At 37.5% G+C, this 21,377-nt stretch overlaps 1 protein-coding gene across 2 annotated transcripts; it reads right to left on the minus strand.

The window, feature by feature from the left end:
- Window positions 1-200: 200 nt before the first annotated feature.
- Window positions 201-20,854, minus strand: LOC146131939 (SH2 domain-containing protein 3C-like). Of its 2 annotated transcripts, none has more exons than XM_083396540.1 (13): window positions 20,641-20,854; window positions 13,735-14,018; window positions 12,481-13,043; window positions 11,425-11,881; window positions 10,872-11,007; window positions 9,175-9,312; window positions 8,736-8,815; window positions 7,956-8,049; window positions 5,605-5,682; window positions 4,970-5,090; window positions 4,321-4,496; window positions 2,074-2,200; window positions 201-889 (listed from the first exon to the last, which is right to left on the minus strand). In XM_083396540.1, the coding sequence occupies exons 1-13, from the start codon at window positions 20,650-20,652 to the stop codon at window positions 735-737; spliced, it is 2,421 nt and encodes an 806-aa protein (XP_083252666.1). In that variant the 5' UTR covers window positions 20,653-20,854; the 3' UTR covers window positions 201-734. The 2 variants fall into 2 exon arrangements, with proteins under 2 accessions (XP_083252666.1, XP_083252667.1); XM_083396541.1 differs by having other exon boundaries at window positions 11,425-11,863; window positions 12,463-13,043.
- Window positions 20,855-21,377: the final 523 nt, after the last annotated feature.

Genomic DNA, 21,377 nt, shown 5'->3' on the forward strand with positions numbered 1-21,377 from the left:
ATTTTTTTAGTGTTGGATTACGTTGATACAAACTTGTTGGATTTGACTGACAACGTCGATGTTTTGTTGCAAAAGTGACCCGATTGTAAATACCAGATCCTTTGTATTTAAAGTTATTGAGAAATAAAAACATTCCGCCCATTATATATATATATATTTCTATATATATATATATATGAAGATAGTTTTGTAAATCGGGCTTTAGCCTCAATTACAGCAGGAATTAAATTACAAGCAGTGGCGAATCTCTATCGATGTTGCTCGCAAAAAACAAATCTTGCGCTAGCTTTGGGGAAAGCGTTACAAACCGCAACAACTGTTTTCCGTCAAAGTTTTCAGACCGCTGTCTAATATTCAGTTCGATTAAAACTAATATTTGATTTCGAATAAAAAAGGCGGCTAAGTTTTTGTCCATTTTTTAGGCTGGCTTAAAAAAAGAGTCAGAAATGTATTTGCAAGTTTTGAGCTCAGCCTAAAATCCCTCACCTTTATTTCATCTAAAAAAAAATTGCCTCCATTCTTGGTCCATTTTTAGTCTGGCTTATAAAAAGAGCTAGAACCGTATTTCCGTCCAGTTTTGGGGCTCAACTCAAAAGCCGGCACCTTTTCAAGGTTTCAAACATCGACCTGAACACAGGTCAACAGCGCATTTTTAAAGCGGCCAAGTAAAATGGCCACAAGCCTCTCTGGGGCGTGCCGCTTAATCCGGGTCGGCAGAATCCTCGTAACCACGCTTATGACGCAAGTCGTTTGGCCATGAGGGTGATGACGCGGTCGAACTTCTGGTAGCGTTCGTTTCTGGCCACTTCGACGCCCTTGGCGCCCCAGAGCAGTCTCAGGTGAAACTCGGTGGCGAAGACTTCGCGCAGTTTGGTCGTCGTCTCGAAGTCTGTGTTTTTTGTGAAAAAATGAGAAAATAGGTAAAAAATGAAACTTTAACGTATTTTTGGTCGCTGTTTCGAAGTCTGTGTTTTTTTGAGAAAAAATAAGAATTAGGTAAAACGTCAGCTTTGGCGTATTTATGGTTGTTGTTGTCTTATTCGATACGTTAAATAGTGAAACGAGTAAGAAAATTAAACAAAAATGTGTTTTGGTTTACCCGATCCTTGCAAAGACAAGATTTTCAGACTCGTTCCAGTGAAGTCATTTGTAAAAATACTTAAGTCCAGTTAAAACCTAATATAGATAACAAGTCAAGACCCAGTTAAAGTCATTATGTGAAACAATCAACTACAAGATAAGTGATTGACATGAAAGTAATCGCTAGACTATTAAAATTGGGAACTTGCCGATTCTGAAAAAAAACTCAACTAAAAAAACACAAAAACACAGCATATAGCAAGCGAATAGTTTTACGGGCAAACATTAAGATAAATAACCCAATTTTATAACAACAAAAAAATGAAAAAGTCACTTGATTTTAATCGAAATCCTTTGACGTAATGACTTAAGTCCAAGTCAAGTCATTTGAAAACGGTGACTTGAACTTAAGTCAAGTTTTAGACTTACGTTATTACTAGGGCGAATATTTTTTGACACGTCAAAAAAGTCAAAGTTTTGTCAAAATTTACACTTTAGGTCACAATTTGTCAAATTTTTTTCAAGTCAAAATCTACTAAAAATGAACATAAATCGTTTACAAATTCAAAAACGTATAGTCATCTTTTTGAAATTGTCGTTCAGTTAACATTTTATCATAAGAATTTATTTTTTTAATTACGTCTAACGACATGTTAACCGTATTAAATCTTCACTAGAGCAATATTACGGTGCACGCGAGCCGGCAGAATTTAGCCGTGCAGGTCAAAAAATATTCGCCCTAGTTATTGCAAAACTGAATCACCCCACTTTTTGCCATTCTAGAAAAAAAGCATAGTAGCTCATTGCTCAATAATGAATCTCAAAGCCTAAAATGTCACATTAATTAATAATGATAGAAGTCTGCATCGAAACGTCTTGATCAAGATGATTTAAAACTATTTAAGCGAGATTACTATTTAAGCGAGATTTTTGGCTTTGAGATGCATTATCAAGCTACATTACCGTGTATAGGGTACCTAAATGCTATCTCACCGTGTAGTTTTGACTTTGCGTTCCTGCTGAACTCCGGTAGTGACGAAAGGACGGTTCTTGATGCCTTAAGTTGCGCCATGAGACTGTCAAAGCTATCGTCGGGAAGGTTCTGCCACCATTCGTGAGCCTATGCGACGTAAGCAAGAATGAAGGTTAGAGGGCTTGGCCGGATCCAGTGTTGGTCATCACTTCATTTCATATTGATTCCGATAATTTTAATTAAAAAATATTGAAAAAAAGTAAATCGACTACAACAGGCCAACAACGCCGCATTTTTATTTTTTTCAAGCGGCCAAATATATATAGAAAAAATTGAAAATTTTGTTAATTGAAACAACGTGGGTATTTTATTTTTAACGTATAAATTTTTAAAGACGCTTATTTGAATGTTATACATGCTTTATTTGATTGTACGCACGAAAATTAAAATACAAATCTCGACATAGATTAAAAATAGTTCGATATCTATGAGGTGTACTGGACAGAATTTGCGAAATAAAAAAAGTACAAAAAACACCCCCCCCCAAAAAAAAAATAAAATAAAATAAAAACAAGCACGTGTATATGTTCTTCAAAAATCGCGACAGAGACTTATGCAGCCAAGACGCTGGTCTGAAACAATAACACCCAATTTAAGAATCTCGCGAAACGCGTTACGCAGGTCGACGTAGAGTGCTATTCTCACTGCGCCTATCAAAACAAGGGGAAGCAAAAATAGCGACGGGCAAACACGATTGCATCAATCTAAATCGCTTTCGACGCTAAGGCTTGCTGCTGCTGACGTCAATCGGGGTTAAACGGCGCCAAAAGTTGCCATTCTTCCGAGATAAATGAAGAGTAGCACCTTAAGGCCTTTCCGTTTGCATAATGGGATGGGAGATGTACAAGCGGCGAAGCACGTACCGCTTTCGTATTGGCATAATTAAAACAGGGTCACACAGTTTTTCATTTTAAATTGAAAGACATTCAAATACTTTTTAAAGACATGTCATAGCCTTTCAAAGACCTAAGCATGGATTGCTCGATGTTTTTTATTATAATTTGAAAACAAAATAGTATAAATGCCGCAATGAAAATACTAAAAAGATTGCTTTTCTTTGCCGCACTTTCTTAATACATAACTGGAAGGTAAACATAAAAAGAATTTCTTTTTGAAGCCTAGGGTTTTAAAGATTTTTCAATACAGAAATCACGGTAAAGACATTCAAAGAAACAATTGAAAGACTTTGTGGCGACCCTGGTAAAGGCCGGCGGTTTCGTGTTGATTAAATATATGCTGTTTTTTTTTTGTTTACTAGCCTCAATCTGTGTGCAAGACAATTCATTATGGCCCTGCGTTAATGTAAAGGAAGTTATTCGCTTCGACGACGTTTTTTTACATGGTGATTTTTATGGCTGGTTTTCTAAAAAACGGTTGAAAATAAGGAGTAGTAGACTTTTTTTCCTTTTTTACCAAAATATATTGATTTCCAAGTTTTTTTTTAAAGGTATTTTACCATTATATAGATGCGTTGTAGTAAACTAAACTACTCGTTTCGGTCGATTCATTATCATGTTTCACAGTGAGTGGCATGTTTTGTGCGTTTAAGAATATAACGCCTACGAGACTGTTCTTATTTTTTCAATTCAACAAAATTACGGCATAATAACATCAATTTAATGAGAAATTGGCACAAAAGAATTTAAAAAACAACTGTAATTTCCGAATTTTGTGTTTTTGAGAATAATTTTTGACACAAAAAACATTGTTTTCAAGTCCAACTCAATTATTATAAAAAATAACGTGTCAAATCCCAGTCCAAATCATCAGTTGTCCACGTCAAGTCCCAGTCAAGTCATTATTAGAGTGAGTAAATTCCAAATTAAATCATTGATATTTAAAAAAATATAACGTTAAACTATTAAAATTGTTAACTTTTTGGAATATGACCAATAACTCAACAAAAAAACAAAAAAACAATATATGTATTAAGCTTATTGTTTCACGTGCAAAAATGCAGATAAATAACCAACAAAATTGTTGAATAAAAACACTTAATTTTAACCTAAGACGCAATGCCTTAGGTCAAGTCAAGTCATTTTACAAAAAAAAAAAATTAAATCAAGTTATTTCAAAACAGGAACTTAAGTGCACTTAAGTCAGTCATCATGTTAAGTTATTACAACAGTTAAAAAAACAAATTCTAAATAAAGAACAATCGCGGAAAAATTAAAGCGTAAACTTAGAAGGGGAAATCCCCGACTCACCCCGCTCGCGGTTCCGGGGCTCCCGGCGCTGGCCACGCTGCCCAGAATGTCCCCCTCGGACGCCGAGAGCTGCTTGACCGTGGGGGGCTTGGGGGCATTGTGGGGAATCCCCGGCAGGGGGCTCTCGTAGAAGCGAAGGATTGGAAGGATGTGAGGGATGCAGGAGGACACAAGATCTGAGAAGAAGAGGAGGAATTAATAATGTGAAAAAGGAGAAGGAATAATTGATGAGAGGAGGAGGTAATTAAATCAGGGTTGGGTTAACATCAACACTCACTAAAAAACTATGGGGCTCGCCAGTCAGAAATCCCTGAAACGTGGTAATTCATAAGGCTTATTGGCAAAACCGGGCACTTTAGATAGTTGAGATCTCTTGGTTATCAAAACCAAAAACTATTTTTCTTGATAAGAGAAGTATTAAAATGCCCTTTTCTTCCTAAAAATTGTTTTTTGGAGAAAATATCCTAGACGTTGCAAGTACAAATCGAAAACGTGAACTTTAGTCAGCCTTTACACCTATAACTGTCAAAACGTAAGAGAAAACGCTGAACAAACACAAAGTAAGATAGACGAAAAACATCCCTAAAAACGCTAACTCGACAATACTTTAAGCTCACGGTAGACGAGAAAGCGACAAAAAATCACTCACTTATCTGTCCCCTTCCCTCGTCGAGAAACTTTAGCAGAGGTCGCAGTTTCTTCTCCAAGGTCACCGAGTTGTTGGTGTAGCGCCGCTGGAGGGAGCTCCAGAGCTCGCGCATCTCGCCCAGCTAAAAAGCAAGCGATCTGATTGGTTAACGCCGGGGTCACGTGTGTATTATACGTTTAAATGACAACAAGTCGTAAGTTGGAGTCTATGTTTGGAAATTTAAAATGCTTCTCTGCTACCAACGCTAAAAACCTTATTTTAACACTTGGTTTCTTAAACTTTTTGTATCTCGTTGACCAGAGTGGACAAATTTTTCAAATATGACGTCATAATCATAAGTAGAAGGAAACCTGCTGCTTCCGATCGTATTTATGTCCAAACTTTAAACTTCACTAAAGTCTAAATGTATTCAAAAAGATGGTGTAGCGCATTTTTTATCTCTTTTCTTACTCATAGACTATTTTTAATTGGACACAAATATTCCAAAAAGCCTTTATGAATCCACAAAACCAAGTCCGTCTAACAAAACAGCATAAGAGACGGTGGCGCGTTTAGAGAAGACAGGAGGCGTCGTGTTAACTACCACAAATAAACACGGAAGAAAAAACAAAAAACGGTATATTTATTATAATTACCTGAGGACAGCTGAGTCCAGCCATTAAGGCGGAGAATCCAAACACGTTACCGAGACTGTGGACCAGCTCATTTGCCACCTGCGAGAGCAAGCAATTAGTTTGTATGTGTAAATATACTGCATTATTGTGGAATCTGAGATCATTGCTGATTTCCATAACCGCCCCACCAACGCTTATATAAACCGACCCGAGAAATAAGACCAACATTAGATTAACATCAAGGACAGAAAAACGGAATAAAATGAAAATGGGCCTGGTACCTAATAGACCTAATGCTCTTAATAGGAATACCACCTACAAGAATAAAAATGATGATCATTGACAGGTGTTTTTTTCTTGTCTATTACCGCTCCGCTAGCGCTTACACAAATAAATAAAACTCAGTTTGTAAAAAGGGTTAAATGTTTTTTTAAATAGGGAATGTCCGATAGTTGACATTTTATTCCGATAACGCAATCCTACAAGTTGGGTAAAAAGTATCGCGATCCCATCCGACACCAAATGACGTCATTACTAAGCTAAAACAAACGAAATAAATAAAATTCAAACGTGACCTGTTAATGTTTTCCAGGTTTTTACACCAAAATTTTATCGGTCGACCGATATCACTTTTTTGGACCGATACCCGATTTTTTACAATTTTGTCAACCGATACCCGATACCGATACCGATTTTTTTTATATATACCTAAAAAATGTTCGAAATTTGATTTAATTGAAAATAAAATTTAAATAACGTTTTAGATTATAAACCTTTATTAATTATAAACAAATATTTTGCATATTAACTTGGTGTGATGCTAAAACCGATTTTTTTCATTAAAAAATGGGTAAATTGTTTGTTGTACAGGAAAAATTATACATCATTTTCATACTAAAATATCGGCCAAAGTATCGGTTCACATTTACCGATACCGATATATAGGTAGAAGCCAAATATCGGCCGATACTATCGGTAAACCGATATATCGGTCTATCTCTACAAAACTTACTTTAGTTATAAAACGTGGGTTACCCCGGTTGTTAATCTATTGCTTTTTGATAAATTTAACTTTCAAGGCAAAATCGTGGACTTATCGCAAATAGTGGCTGATTTCTTTTTAATTTGGAGTTGAATCGGCACCGATAACAGCCTATAATATCGGACGAGTGCCGATACTACCACTTGGTATCGGGTATCGGCTCCGATCCGATATTATCAGACATCCCTAGTTTATGGGAAATTTTATTTCGTGTAAGCGGCATGATCAGTTATTGTCGAGCAGACTTGGACAACTAGATAATTCTAGTTTTCTAATTCTTTGAATTACAGCAAAATGCGACTAATTCTAATTCTAATCTAATTTGCGAATTGCTTGTTTGCTCTAATTCTAGTTCTAATCTAATTCGGATTTTTACCAAAAATGCTACTTTGTCCAACGGCATTTTTAGTCAGTTAAAACACAGAATTTTAATTTAGATTCTTTGGTTTGAACGAGTTGTATGTAATTTTTACTGTCTAAAAAGCCTAAAAAGGCTTAAAAATTAGCACACACATATTTACCATTCGCGTTCTTATAAGAATAAATTGCGATTAAATCAAATTGATTGTAAATAATTAAATGTGATTCTAGTTCAAATTCTAGTTGAAATTTGATTTTTTAGGAATTTGGTAATTCTAATTCTAATCTAATTTGAGAAAACTCAAAACGGTCTAATTCTAATTCTAATTCTAATCTAATTTGGAAAAACAATAATGCTCTAATTTTAATTCTAATCTAATTTTCAAAAGCCAAAATAAATCTAGTTGTCCAAGTCTGTTGTCGAGGTTGTGATTTCAAAACACAGGCTAGATTTTAAGGCAGGGGTTCTTAAACTAGGGTAAGCACGATACATCGGAACACAGATAAATCGAAAAGGTATACGCAGCTAAAAAAATATTTACTCTTGATTTTAAACGAACTAGAATTGAAAAGTCGTGTTACAGCAGGGGTTCTTAATTTTTACCGTTTTTACCGCGGACCCCTAAACATTTTTTTTTGCTTTGCATGGACCCCGGTAGGCGAGAAATGCTTCAAAATGATGTCATAATATGACGTCACAATACAAATAGATTTCATAACTCTGTTTATTTCGGTCCGAAAAATATGAAAGTGAAATGGAGTCTAACTATACATTCAGTGGAAAACCGTTTAATTTTTAATTAAAGTGTTTTCTTTGAAAAACTAATTACTTCTTAAGTATACACTAGTTCTTTAATTAGGCCTTCATGGACCCCCTAAGACTAGTTCGCGGACCCCCAAGGGGTCCATGGACCCCAGTTTAAGAACCCCTGTGTTACAGTATATAACAACTAGAAGAGGAAGGACTGACCTGAATGAAGACGTTAAGCATGTCGACTCTCTCTTCCAGACTTGTGCATCCTCTTAACACAGAAACCGCAACCCAGAAGGCTGTGCACTGGTGCCTGTGGCGAGTAAAGTCGATTAGTGCTATATTTTGAAGCAAAAAATCGTTATTAGGTTAAACACAATATTCAGAGGTCTGTAAGACAATTTACATCGCTATCTCACGTAAGATTTCAAATTTCTGCACTGTACATTAATTTTAAATTGAGCTTAATATCTATACATGTCACGTCAAACCGTTAATATAATAAATATTGCTCTAACACAGTGGTTCTTTAACTTTTTTTACCGCGGACCCCTAAAATGTTATTTTACCTCGCGTGGACCACTGTAGGCAAAAAAAAAATCAAAAGTGACGTCATAAATTGACGTCACAGGACAAATAGACTTCATAAATCGGCTGATTTTTGTCCAAAAATGTGAAAGTGCAATAGAGTCTAAATGCATTCAGCACAAAACCGTTCTATTTGTAATTTAATTGATTTGATTACTTATTAAAGATTCCCTAATATTTTAATTAGGCCTTCATGGACACCCCCTAAAACTAGTTCACGGACCCCCAAGGGGTTCATGGACCCCAGCTTGAGAACCCCTGCTCTAACATGTTCATATCTAAAAATATTGTGCCATGTCAGAAAACAGTTTTTGATGTTTATTATTAACAAAATACTGTAGTATAGGATCACGTCATCTAACTGCCAAATAAAATTAAAGTCAAGTTATGTACTTTGATGATACGCCTTACCTTTCCATTATATCTTTGCGTAGCTGGGCACCCTTCGAAAGCAGCATGTCCCTTAATCCGTTGTTTTCGATTCTACAAACCTAGAAAGCAGGAGTTTGCTAGGTTTTATGTCAAAAAACAACAAAATTATTAAGCACGAAAAGCGCCTACAACATACTAAACGGTCTTGGCGTTAACGTTTTTATTCAAAAAAATTCCCATTTTTTTTAAAAATATTTAACTTGCTTTATTTCGTTTTCTTTTTGAATCATTATTTTTTCAACTCTGCAAGGTTATAGTACCTTGTATGTTAAACATTCTAAAAAACGAAAAAATGTGAACTTTTTTTAATGTTAAAACATTCTAAAAAACGAAATTAAAGCATTTAAAAGCTGAATTAAACTTATTTTAAAAAACGGATAAAAGCTAATATTAACTTGTCTAACAAAATAGTTCTTACCTGGCAATCGATCGCCGTCATATGGCGTGCCAGTTTGAAGGGGTCGGTCCCCAACAAAATATTTTTCACCTCCACCATAACAGCGCCCTCCACCGGTTTGTTTTCGGCGGGAAGCAAGGTGCTGACGAAGGACTTGATCTGTTTGGAATTAAAAGGTGAAAATGTGAACGGATTAGCTTAAATGAGAGATTGTCAATGGCCTAAAGAACTGTTTAGTCAATATAGGCGAACTTTCACTAAATTAACACTCGGAGTAATCCTTACAAATTATCGCCGTTTAGCTTTCAACAGTCAAAATATTGATGAAGGCAAGTCGGGCCCATGTGGAAAGTGTGCTTTGTGTGGCAATTATGGAAAATATAAAACTTCTATGGTTAACTGTTCTAAACAGCTCTACACTCCACAAGGTTATATCAAACTCAAACGCAATCTAACGTGTTCTAACTACGGGATTTATGTCGCGACATGTAAATTATGTAAAAATCAGTATGTCGGCCAAACAAAAAATAAATTCTCTACAAGATGGACCGCACATAGAAACCATTGGAAAAAGTTTGACATTTCAGGCAATAATGACCAATCTGCCCTCTTACGACACTACGCCACACATCACATTAATGAACTAGAAAGAAAACCCCCAATACACGAGTGTTACAATGTAACATTTGTTGCACAACCCGAAATGGTCCAGCTGGACTTTCATGAGGACATTTGGTTAAATAAAATAGGAGCTACCATCAATATTCAGAATATTATAACACCCACTATTAAATAATCCTTGCACCTTACGTTTTTTTCTCTTTTCTTGACCTACTTTTGCGCGACCTCAGAATTTCTTTGCGTTTTCTTGGCGTTGTTTTGCTTCAGGCATTGTGATTCCGTTTATTATAGTAGCTCTTTATTTTGCCATTTTAACGTCAGTATTGGTTAACAGCTCTACTGAACTGTATTGTAATTCTGTTATTGGCTTTTTAAACTTTTGAATAGTTTTATTTTATTTTATTTATATATAATTTTGGTGTTTCGTTGTGTTTGTAGTATATTAGCAGAACTGACGATGCTTTTTGCGTAACTATAGTATTCTGCTTTTGTTGAATAAAGTTGTTTTTGGATCTCTTTTACAACCTTTGTGGTTTTGCTTGAATCTTACGATATGGAGAAGAGATCAACAACTAGCAATGTTGGAGCAGGCTTAGATCCCAAAATTAACAAAAATAGTAATAATATTATTATTATTTCATCAATTAAATTATCCTGGTTTGAGTTTCATTGTTCACTCAATGACGGACAGACAGTGGTATTAAGCCAGAACATCATGAGCACTGGGATTAACTTAAAGAGGAAAACAATTGAAAGGCCGTAAGGGATGTGAAAATTAAAGGGATGTGAAATTATGTTAATTTTATTTCATTTTCCTGTTGTTTTGTCGGAAATTTTCATAAAATTAAAAGCTAAATTTTTTTTTACCGCCTTACAAACAGAAAGGTCTGAATAAACCAAAGTACCTCGGTACCTATATTCACACAATAGTTTACTATCAAAATATCAGCTTCCATAAAAAGACTACTTTTTAAAATATACGAAGCTTCTATTATTTATTGCAACTAATTTCAGCTTAGCAAAAGGCATCAAGAATACGCGATAAAACAAAAAGCAAGTAACTGTTGCACTCGATTAGTTATTTTTTTGCCACTTACGTCGAAACTGCTGGTCTGAGTTTTCGTCACGCTCTGACGCCTGCCTACGTCACTTCCGCCCTTGAGCAGTGACGTCACTTCAACCGAGTTGCGCAATCGCGCCGCCTGCTGCTGGTGCGCCTCTAGTGGCGTAGTCCTAAGAAGCGTTAAGAAGTTAAGTAAATAACTGAATTCGCTCTACTAAGCTGTCAATCTTTTCTTGAGCAGCCAAAGTTTTCCAAAATAAGTACAGCGATTTTAGAAACTATGTATTCACTTAACGACGCATATAATATATCAGGTATCTATTTGTAAAACAACTAACGTCCAAGTCATCTCATTTGTACAGAAGAGTTCAATTCAAGTTATTTACTCGTTACAACAGTGCTTGGAATAGAGACTTTAGTGTAATTTCTGCTAATGGGGAATTAGAGCCAGTGTAAAAGCACCCCTACATTTGTTTAGCTTCGAATATGCTTTGTTTACTGAACTAGTAGTTTTTAAATTTTGTTAAGTTGAAATAAAAACACTAATAAAACCTTCGAGTTCGAACCCCATTAAAGGAAAAACTTACCCAGTCTGTTGAGCTGGCTGTGGCGTGCTCGGCTCACTTAAACTCTCTCCTCTTTTCAACATGCTCGATGAAGGGATTTCTCTTTGTTGCTGGGCCGCGTGCGCCCCCTGCTGGTTGACGTGGCCGGCCTTGACCGCGGGGGAATTCCCGGCCGACTTGGAGCCGTCCCTGTGACGTATCACGGGCCTGCGAAAGGAAGGAACGCGACTTGGTTTCGGCGGCACAGCAACAGCGCCGTCTTGCGGTAAATCGCCCCGCGCTCGTCCGCCACGAGATGACGCCCCGCGTTTGGCTGGTAAAGGCCCGATTGTGTCGTTTTCTGGAGGGCGTGTCTTTGTGGGGCTGAGCTGGGGTTCGGAACCGGCCCGGCCCACCTGCATTCCGTGGCTGGCCACGCCCAGGTCGATCTGGCTCGAAGGACGCTGCTGGTTGCTAGGGACTGACAGCTGGGCGAAACCTGAGTGAGGTTTGAAAGTTAAAAGCGTTTTAAACAAATGAAGATTTGGAAAAATTTGATTTTCGGGCGGTGCGATAAGCAAGCTATAAGAAACAAATCCAAAACAGGATATGTTATTGAGTTTTAAATCGGAAAACGATAATCAGTTGTTTTTTAATTAGATCACGTTTTTCAAACGATGAGTCGCGACCCAAAATTGGGGCGAAAAAAGGAACAATTAACTAGATAAACATGACTTCAGAAGTTAAACACCGGTACTACAACTAAGGCGATAAGCAACAGATAAACGAAAAAAACTTTCTGGGTGTATTTGATTGGCAATTTTGATTAGTTAGTAAAAACAAGACCCTTGCTTATTGTTTTTTTTAAAACTAACGTAACATAATTTTACTTGTGAAGCACAATGGTTGGAGATTTTAGTTATACGTCGTAGAAATTTTAAAGCCAAAACAAAAGTAGGTATCGTTTTGAACGCTTCGAATAACTCTGTTGAAAACTAATCAAGAGATCTTTGAAACTTTTAACTTGATATTTCTGATTACTTTGTCTAATTTTGCCTCATTTTCATGCAAACAAAAGACATCGAAGAAATGACTCACCTCCATCCGGAACGTCCTGTTGATTCGGGATTTTGAGAGGGAAGGGTTTGGGTGAGGAGGAAAGATGAGGACCCGGAGCAAAGTGCTCCCCATGAGGACTCTTTGGAGCCAGGAGGACGGGATTAGGAACAACCGGAAGAGGATCGGTCGTGAGTCTCTGGAGGTGATCCGGGGAGCGGTGGAGAAGATGGTTGCTATGGATTCGCGGGTCGTACTCCGGGTTGGAGCTGGAGGACTCGGAGGAGAGAGAGGAAGAGGACAGGGAGGTGGAGTGGGAGTACGGCTGGGAGGAAACCGCTCCTCCGGACTTCAAACTCCCGTTTTTCCTCCTCAGGGACGCGTACTTCGCGTCGGAGAAGGAGAGAGGAACGCTTCGGTTGATGGGACGTCGGATAACGGCTCCGGAGTGGATTGAGATCGGGATGCTCTTCCCGAAGTGATGCATGATGAGAGCGGGGATCGACTCGAAGCTCTCCTGCTCGAACTGGAAGTGGCGTTTGGGTGGAAGAGATCCTTGCTGGTGGAGCTCCTGGTTGATCTTGAAGTGAAGAACCGTGCTCCATCTACGCATATATTTTGCGGAGGTTAATTAACATAGATTGGTTAATACGTTTTCAAGGAGATCATGTTCAGGGGTCAAGACAGTCGCGAGCCGCATGTGGTTACTGGTTATTTAACGTTACGTTCAGGTTGTATGTGAGTTTTTTAGGCAGTCCAGTGTTAATCCGCATGTGCTTAATTTGTTTGCCTATTTACCTACTTAAATGCAAAACTATTCCTTGAGTTTATATTAGGCCTTTCAATAAATATTGTCTGCTAAAAACATCGTGCGTCTCATGGAAGATATCTAAAAAATTATGGGAAGAAGACTTCTGTAATTATGTTCGCTTTTCTTTGCTTATTTGCGCAAACTATTTATTTTAGGCTTCATGTTTTCGCCAAGACCTCTGAAACCAAATGACAGGATACACCACTACTCAGGTGAATTCACTTTATTTAGCCAAATAAACAGATTTCGTAAACTTAACTTAACGTGACCTTTTATTTCTAGGGGCTCCTGCAGTGTGAATATAAACTCGGTCCGTTATCTTAGAAATATTGATTCTTTATCTAAGACAGATCAATAATCAACCGAAATAATTCGGGTATACAAGTCTACCTTTAAGTAGGTACATATTCGAAACGTCCAAAATGTTACGTCATTTTATATTGGCTTATATCTACTGTGTCTAATGTCTTACTAAAATTCCATACCTCAAAGTCAAGACATATTCCCCAGGACTCGACACCGATTCGCGGATCAAGAAGTCGCCGTCGTCCCGCGTCAGCTCTTCGGCGACATCTCGCGGCAGCCGTCCGTGGTACCAGGCGTAACTCCTGATGTCGCTGTTGTCCAGCTTCAGCTCGGTCTCGAGGTCGCGGCGCAAAACCTCAGCCGACGGCTTTTTGGGAAAGGCGCCGAGCTGGTGACGTTGATGGGAATTCCCCCCGGCTGCTGCCGAGCCGTTTCCACGCGCCAGTGAAGAAGAGGGCGTGAGCTGAAAGAGAAAGTGCGAATTGGATTTTTGAAGTGCGAGTCAAACCTTTTTGAATAAATAAAAAGTCAAGTCCCAGTTTAAGTTATTAGGAGAGAAAGTCATTCAAAAAATAAAACTTTAAACTATTACAATTGGCAAACTCGTCCGATTTATGAGTAATAAGTAAATAACTTCACTAAAACTAGCAGAAACGCAAAATGTAGCGAGCATATAGTTCTACGGAAATAATTGAGATAAACAACCCAATTAAGTTGAAAAAATGTTTAATGAAAACACTTTATTTAAACATAAGTTATTTGACACAAAATCTAAGTCCAAATGACTTAAGCCAAGTCAAACAGAGACTATTCTTATTTGGTTAACCTGCTGACACATTGTATCGTTAGGTCAAACTAGAAAAAGGAAAAACAAAGCAAAATGTCTTACCCAAAACGGATAGCAACGTCCGCAGAACATTATTAGCAGAATATTTCACATTTTTAACAAAATGACCGAAAGCTTGGTACAACTATATATTACAACTACAAAGATACGGCAATTACCACATGTGAACAAAATGAAAAAAAAGCTTGTGAACAAAATGATTTGAGTTTTATTAACAACAACAGGCATAGCTAGCGGTAAAAGTCATGCTAGGTGCCAATATAGGCCTTCAAAAGGCCATGTAAATGTAAGCCGCCAATAAGCCTTGTCAATATAGGCCTCAAATTAAAGAAAAAACTTTTAGGCGACCACAAAAGCCATCCAACTGGGAGGTTATTCCGGTTCAATAGCGCCAACTCTCCAGGGTGAAATTACACGAAAAATCGATAGATGGAAATTCGCCAGGGCTAAAAGGGAAACGTCACAGAGCCCGAAACCGCTCAATGCCAATTCCGTGAAAGTATTTTGCGTTTTGTGAGGAACACGCCTTTCCCATCTGCGTAATGGCGAAGTGGCAATTTAATATTTTAGAAGGTGACAAAAAATGGGGAATTTAAGCTTGTGGTTTAAAACCGAACCCTGATATATTACTAAAATTGCTTGAACTTTAATACTGCTCGTAATGCTGAATAACACAAAACAGTCGCTAATACTTGGCCAGTGTGATAATGTTCTTGGGGCGGAGACGATACTAGATGCCTTACAATATTATCGGTCATCGTCCGATACTAAGGTTGTATCGATACCAAATTATTTTGTGCTTTTTAGCCATGGTCTGCGATTTAACACAACGATTTTTCCCTTTCAATAAAAATTTTCGAGAAAACAGCAAATTAACAGTCGACGGTAGTTGATTTTTTAAACACTAAAAATCGTCTAACTATCTAAAAACATTAAACCTTCACGTTTTAAATTACCTAATTTCGCTTTCTCTTTGAAATTAAACGATAGTCGCACTTTTTCTAAAAAAATATCAATTTCGGTATCACAATAACAAAAACTATTGTACATCATTAACTATCACCTCATCGTATTAATTTAAAAGTTGCCAGCGTTCAAGTTGCAAGATTATTAAATAACTAAACATTTGTTACTATACTAATCAAACCGTAAAGCACATACTATCGTAAAACACGTATATGCATCCTAAAAAACACATACACTAATGCATCTTAAAAACACATGTGTATATGCATCTTAAAAAACACATGTGTATATGCATCTTAAAAAACACATGCGTATATGCATTTAAAAAAACACATACATATATGCATCTTAAAAACACATACGTATATGCATCTTGAAAACACATGCGTATATGCATCGTAACTGTCTGTCTCTCTGCCGTTGTCACGTTCTAAATCCAGCCGAGACCCTAAACGCAAGAAGTGTAAGCTATTCTGCTCCCACCGTACTACACTCTATACGGGGTTATGACGTAATCCAAAGGGATTTGATTGTTTCCAGATCGGCTAACGACTAGACTGGTCAGAGCCTCCCTTTTTGAAAAGGGGTTAGGCCCTAAACTACAAAGCCAAGTGTTATCTGGTAACTTGCGCTAGAAGGTGGTGACAGGCCTAATACTTATAAACGTTTTTCCTATAGACTTAGATTAACAAGTGGCGAAAACTTAAAATTGCAAACTTGCAGCCTTGTAAGTACACATCAGCTAGTTGTTGACGAAATTTGGTGCCAATGTTTTGCTATATAAATTATGGTGGTTGCATTTTAGTCAATCCACAACGAAGAATGGGTCTTTTTATATAAAAAAAAATTGGAAATTAATTTTTAAAAAGTTATTTTTTCGACAAATCTACAAAACCAAAAATTATTCGTTAATCATTTTTTAATAAATCCTGCCCTTTCAAAAAAATTTGGTTTTGCAACAGGCGGCCTTCTAATCTACTGCATTAAGCGAACGGCTAGCTTAACTGACTGCCGTTTCATGCCCACTACAACCTGTTCTCTTAAAAAAAAGCTGAAAGTAACACACAAATCAATCTTCACAATCCGCATTCCGAAACATTCAACACTGTCCGGCTACAAGGCTAGAAAGCCTTAAACAACGTAAAGGAGTTTTCTCAAAAAACGAGCTCAGGCCTTTTAGCACCGGGTTGGCAATGACAGAGGCCGGCAGTAAAACCTCCCTGTAACTCTTTAGACGCTGTGGTTATCGTTAAGAGATCGATCGTTACACATTGACTGCGATATCGTAAGGCGGTGGTTCTCAAACTGTGCATCGTGGTCAGCAATTTGCCCAGAAACTTTATTTTGAAAAAATAGGCTACTTTGATAACCAATAGGCAGGTATGACTTTGACCAAGTCTACATTACCTATCAGACAACTAATATTATGGTGATTTAGCGCTGCCCGCGCATTTTTTTTATGAAAACAATGCAAATACATTATAAGAATTTTTAGGAAAAATGATTAGATGATGAAATTGAACCGCTTGACATTTTTTTAAATATATTTCGATAAAAAAACAGTATAAATGCCATGGTCAACTTAACAACAATTAGTAAAAAGTTGGTTTGACAACGGCAGTTTTTTAAAACATACCTGTAGTTGGACATAAAAAAAGCTAAGGACTATTCAAGATCTTTAAAAGCTCGAGTTTTTCAATGACGTTTCAAAGACTTCGTGACACGATGTATTGCATTGCTGTGTATTATATGGTGATTTTAATGCTGTACAATATAGGGAAGTAGCAATAATGATACCACTATTTGTGTGCCAAACATTGTTTTAATACAGTAGTGTGTCGCAGGTTTTTGAACAACTGATTTAAAACGTAACTTTGTGCCAAATTGTAACCCTGGAACTGAGAAACTTACAGCTCATATACTTAACCAAGGACCCAGGCAAAAAGCACTGACGCTGAAATCATAAATTAGCCGGCTTAACTATTGTGAAATAATAGATGAACTACACAAAAACAACACCAGAAAGCTCGTCGCGATTCAATTGCGCGCTTACTACGTTTAGACTACCGCCACTGCAATCATTATTTATAGTGAATCACCCAACAAAAATTCATTAACTATTACCAGGCGGTTAATTGATTTGCGAGCATTATGATATGCATTAGTACGTCATCTGTATCTGACATTAGCTTTAGTCGCAAAAATCATATATTCTCGTTTTAATGAAGCCTCATACATTCGATCGTTTCATAAAGCTACAGTTTATGCCTTTTGAAAAGTAAAATAGGTTTCAAAACTCAACTTTTCCAGCAAGCCACAAAACACTCCGCCTCTCAGAAACACCACACCCCAAAAACGCACAAAATTCCCAACAGCTCTCGGTGGGCCAAATGCAAACGGCTCCGTTTCAGAAAAAAGGGACCCCAAGTCCCGAGGGGCAATAAATCAGCGAAAGTATATGACGTCACCGGTCCCGCTACGAATGCGTCGCGGGCAGGTTTAATTGGATTATTGGGTTACGCGAGCGGGACACGGTAAAACGATACCGCTTGATGCCACTTTGAGTGCTGCGCGTTGGGGGATTTTAATTTTGTTGAGGCACTTTTGAGCTGCGAAGGAAATTGAAACCGAAAGAAAGGTGTTTGAGTTGTCAACCGACGGCTTTTTGCGGTGCGACTAAAGCAGCGGTTCTCAACCAGTGGGCCATGGCTCACTGGTGGGCCATAAGAACATTTGAGGTGGGCCACAGAACAATTTAAAAAGCTAGATTTAGTTTGATTTGTGTCACTATATTTAATTTTACAGGAATAATGGCTCGGGGAGGAAATAAAAAGTACTGTAATTTTTTTGTTCAGTCGCAAGTATCTCACTAATGCACGGTTGAATAAAAAATCCGTTTTGAAACATGTTCTGCTGTGTTTTGTTCGAAACCTATTTTACAGTTTTTTCTTTTATAAAAATTTATTGGGTCACAGAATTGCAACGTAAATGGGCCCCGAACGAAAAAAGGTTGAGAACCACTGAACTAAAGGTTGGTTCACACTAGACGCGTTTTGCGTCTTGCGTCAGCGTCTGGCGCAAAACGCTAGTGTCATCCAAGTCACACATAACGCGTAAAAGCGCTCGCTTGATTATAGGTTTTTATTGTTTTTAGAGGTGTGACTCAAATCGAGAAAACAGTATACCTTAGGTAAAACATCTACACGCCCAAGTGCGGGTTTGCGTTTAGTTTACCTTATACGGCATTTTATGATGGCCGCGTGGCTAAAATTACCAAATTAAATCCTAAAAATCGCAAGAAACAAAACAATTTTTAAGCCGTTAAAAAGTGGCTTCTTTTCACAAAGGAAGTCTTTATTGCGCATGTTTATAGGCTTTTCGGGAAATTGAAACCGAAGAAGAAGTGTTTGACTTGTAAATTCACGCCTATTGCGGTGGCAACTAAGGATGGTCGCTATTATATGGGATTTTAATATACTGAAAGTGTGACTCAAATCGAATTGAAACCAATCTTATCAGACCACCGCTGTCTGACCTAAGCTAAGATATAGTTTGGAGCTTGGAATGCATAATACAAAACATATTTTTTTTTTAAATGAATATTGACAGTATTTTACGTTGGTCGCGTGAGTATCAGCCTAAATTGACTAGCATTGACTCTAAAAATCCCAAATAACTCAAAATATATAAGGAGATTTTACTAGCACAGGAAATTAAAACCGAAGAAGGTGTTTGAATGGCGGTCTGCGGCCTTTGCGGTGAGAGCTAACGCGGTCTGCTTTTGTGTAAGTTTTTCATTATTTTTTGAGGAGTGACTGACATCTAATTAAAACAGAGCGCCGTCCAGACAACGGGTTTTAACCTGTGGCTGGTATAGCTTAGTGCTTGGCAAAAAACAGCCAACTTTGAGTATTCTTACTGTAAACAGAAGAGTTACGCTTGGGATAAGGTTGACTGTGGCATATGATAACCGCGCGAGTATTAGCTACAATCTTTAACGCTGAAAGCCAAATCTAAATGGTAGACCACGGCTTTTTGTGGTGAAAACTATAAGGCGGCCATTTATTCGTATTAGATATTGGAAATTAAGAGGGACCCTAAAAGCTAAAGAAAGTGTTACAATCGTGGATTAATGGCTTTCCGGTGGAACCAATGACATTTGTAGCTTTATCATATTTTCATGGTACTTGAACCTGATTGAAGAAAAAAGCCGTCTAGACTCTAGACAAGTCATAATTCCAAAAAAGGCTACATTATGCATGTACAGTTGTACCCTGCAAACCGAATGGTTACGGTTCCAGTTAGGACGTGGATCGAACAATGCGTGAGACGCGTATGTATTGTTTTCTTAAAGTGTACAGAAAAGCCTCTTAAATTTCTTCAACAGCCTTTGATAACATAGCTGTGACTCTTATACTGTGGTTCCCAACCTTTTATGATGGCTTGCGGCACACCTCAGAAACAATAAATATATTGCGGTACCCCTAGTAGAAATATTGTTAAGTAATTGACCACAATGTTACAATAAACGGAACTAGAAGAACACACATACTCTAATCCTACCTAAAGAGTTGTTAGAGGGCTTAACAACTGAGCAAAATCCCGGTTCGTAAAGATTCTCAAATATCTCTCGGTACCCTTGAACATTAGAAATGGCACCCGTTTTAAAAATCAGTGATCTAATATGAAATAGTGGTCTCTTAACAAAACAACGGCCTGTTCTAATTTATTAGCGTTCACCAAAGGCAAACCATAAATAAAAGGTGGCGTGATAATCTAAAATTACCAATATTATATACTCATTGTGCACATGCTATCTTGAACACCTCACTTTAAATTGTTCACTTTGTAAAATTCAGTTGAACGGTCTTTTATGATGGCCGCGTGAGCGTCAACTTGAATTAAGTGACATAAACGCTAAAATGGCGAAATCACTGAAAATTTGATCTGACTTCTTGTTTGCAAAGGAAATTGAAACCGAAGAAGTTGTCAATATTTCATACAGTATATATTTGTGCATATGGAAATTATGGAAAACCAAGCGTTATAAAGGCGGGTAACTATAGGCATGAGCCTCGGTATAAGATGCGCGTAATATGGTATGGCAAAAATCGTAGTACCGGCATTTTCACAATGCTCACCCTTTCGATTATTGCGTCAGCAAATTTCGTGACGTCACGATTTTCGACCTGCTTCGCCGCGGCTCGGATTTAAGCGACACAAAAAACGCTGGTTAACGGCAAAAGATAAAAACAAAGAAAAGGGACCTTACCTCCTCGTACATAATTAAAGCTGTTGTGACTCAGATGAGAATCCTCATTGAATAATTGATGTCAGGTTGTTGTTAGCTTATGTGCAGTGGTGTGGATATGGTGGCCAGAGGCTGAGATGGGGTAAATCGTCCCAATAATACAATGAAACAGACAGCCCGGATCCCTATAGTTATTACTGGTTATACGGACCTATGCGAGTCATGCTGCTCACGATGAAAAGGCCTGCAAAATGAGAGAACTCAAATATAACGTCCGGTAGTGAAGAAATATAGAGTTAGAACTGTACGGCAAAATAAGAATTAAACTCTAATGAAAAACAATTAAATTTTTCGCAATACAGAACTATAAGTCCTGCGAAACTAAGTAATTTCAAAACATTTCCATAATACAACCTGTCTGTGTTGTTTTTTATATTCTCTTTTATTCTGAACACTAGTGCTAACCATAATACTTTAAAAATCCTACAGCTGGGTCACAATTGAAAAGTAAGATGTTTAGACAATCGCGAAGTATTATAGTCCCTTATTTTACGTTTCAATAGTAATTTACGATATCCTGCTTGTCGTTTCCAATGACCAAAGTATTTCAAATCGACATACAATTACTAACGGGTGCAAGCGTAAAAAAACGATCCGGTCAAATAGCCACTTCCAAAATTCCTTATTTACCAGTAAAACTTGTACTAAAAAGCTTCCTGTTTCTTACTGTTACGCTCAAATACCAAGAACACCGCATA

The sequence above is a fragment of the Ascidiella aspersa genome, chromosome 9 (assembly GCF_963924565.1).
Source record: "Ascidiella aspersa chromosome 9, kaAscAspe10.2, whole genome shotgun sequence".
Taxonomy (NCBI): domain Eukaryota; kingdom Metazoa; phylum Chordata; class Ascidiacea; order Phlebobranchia; family Ascidiidae; genus Ascidiella; species Ascidiella aspersa.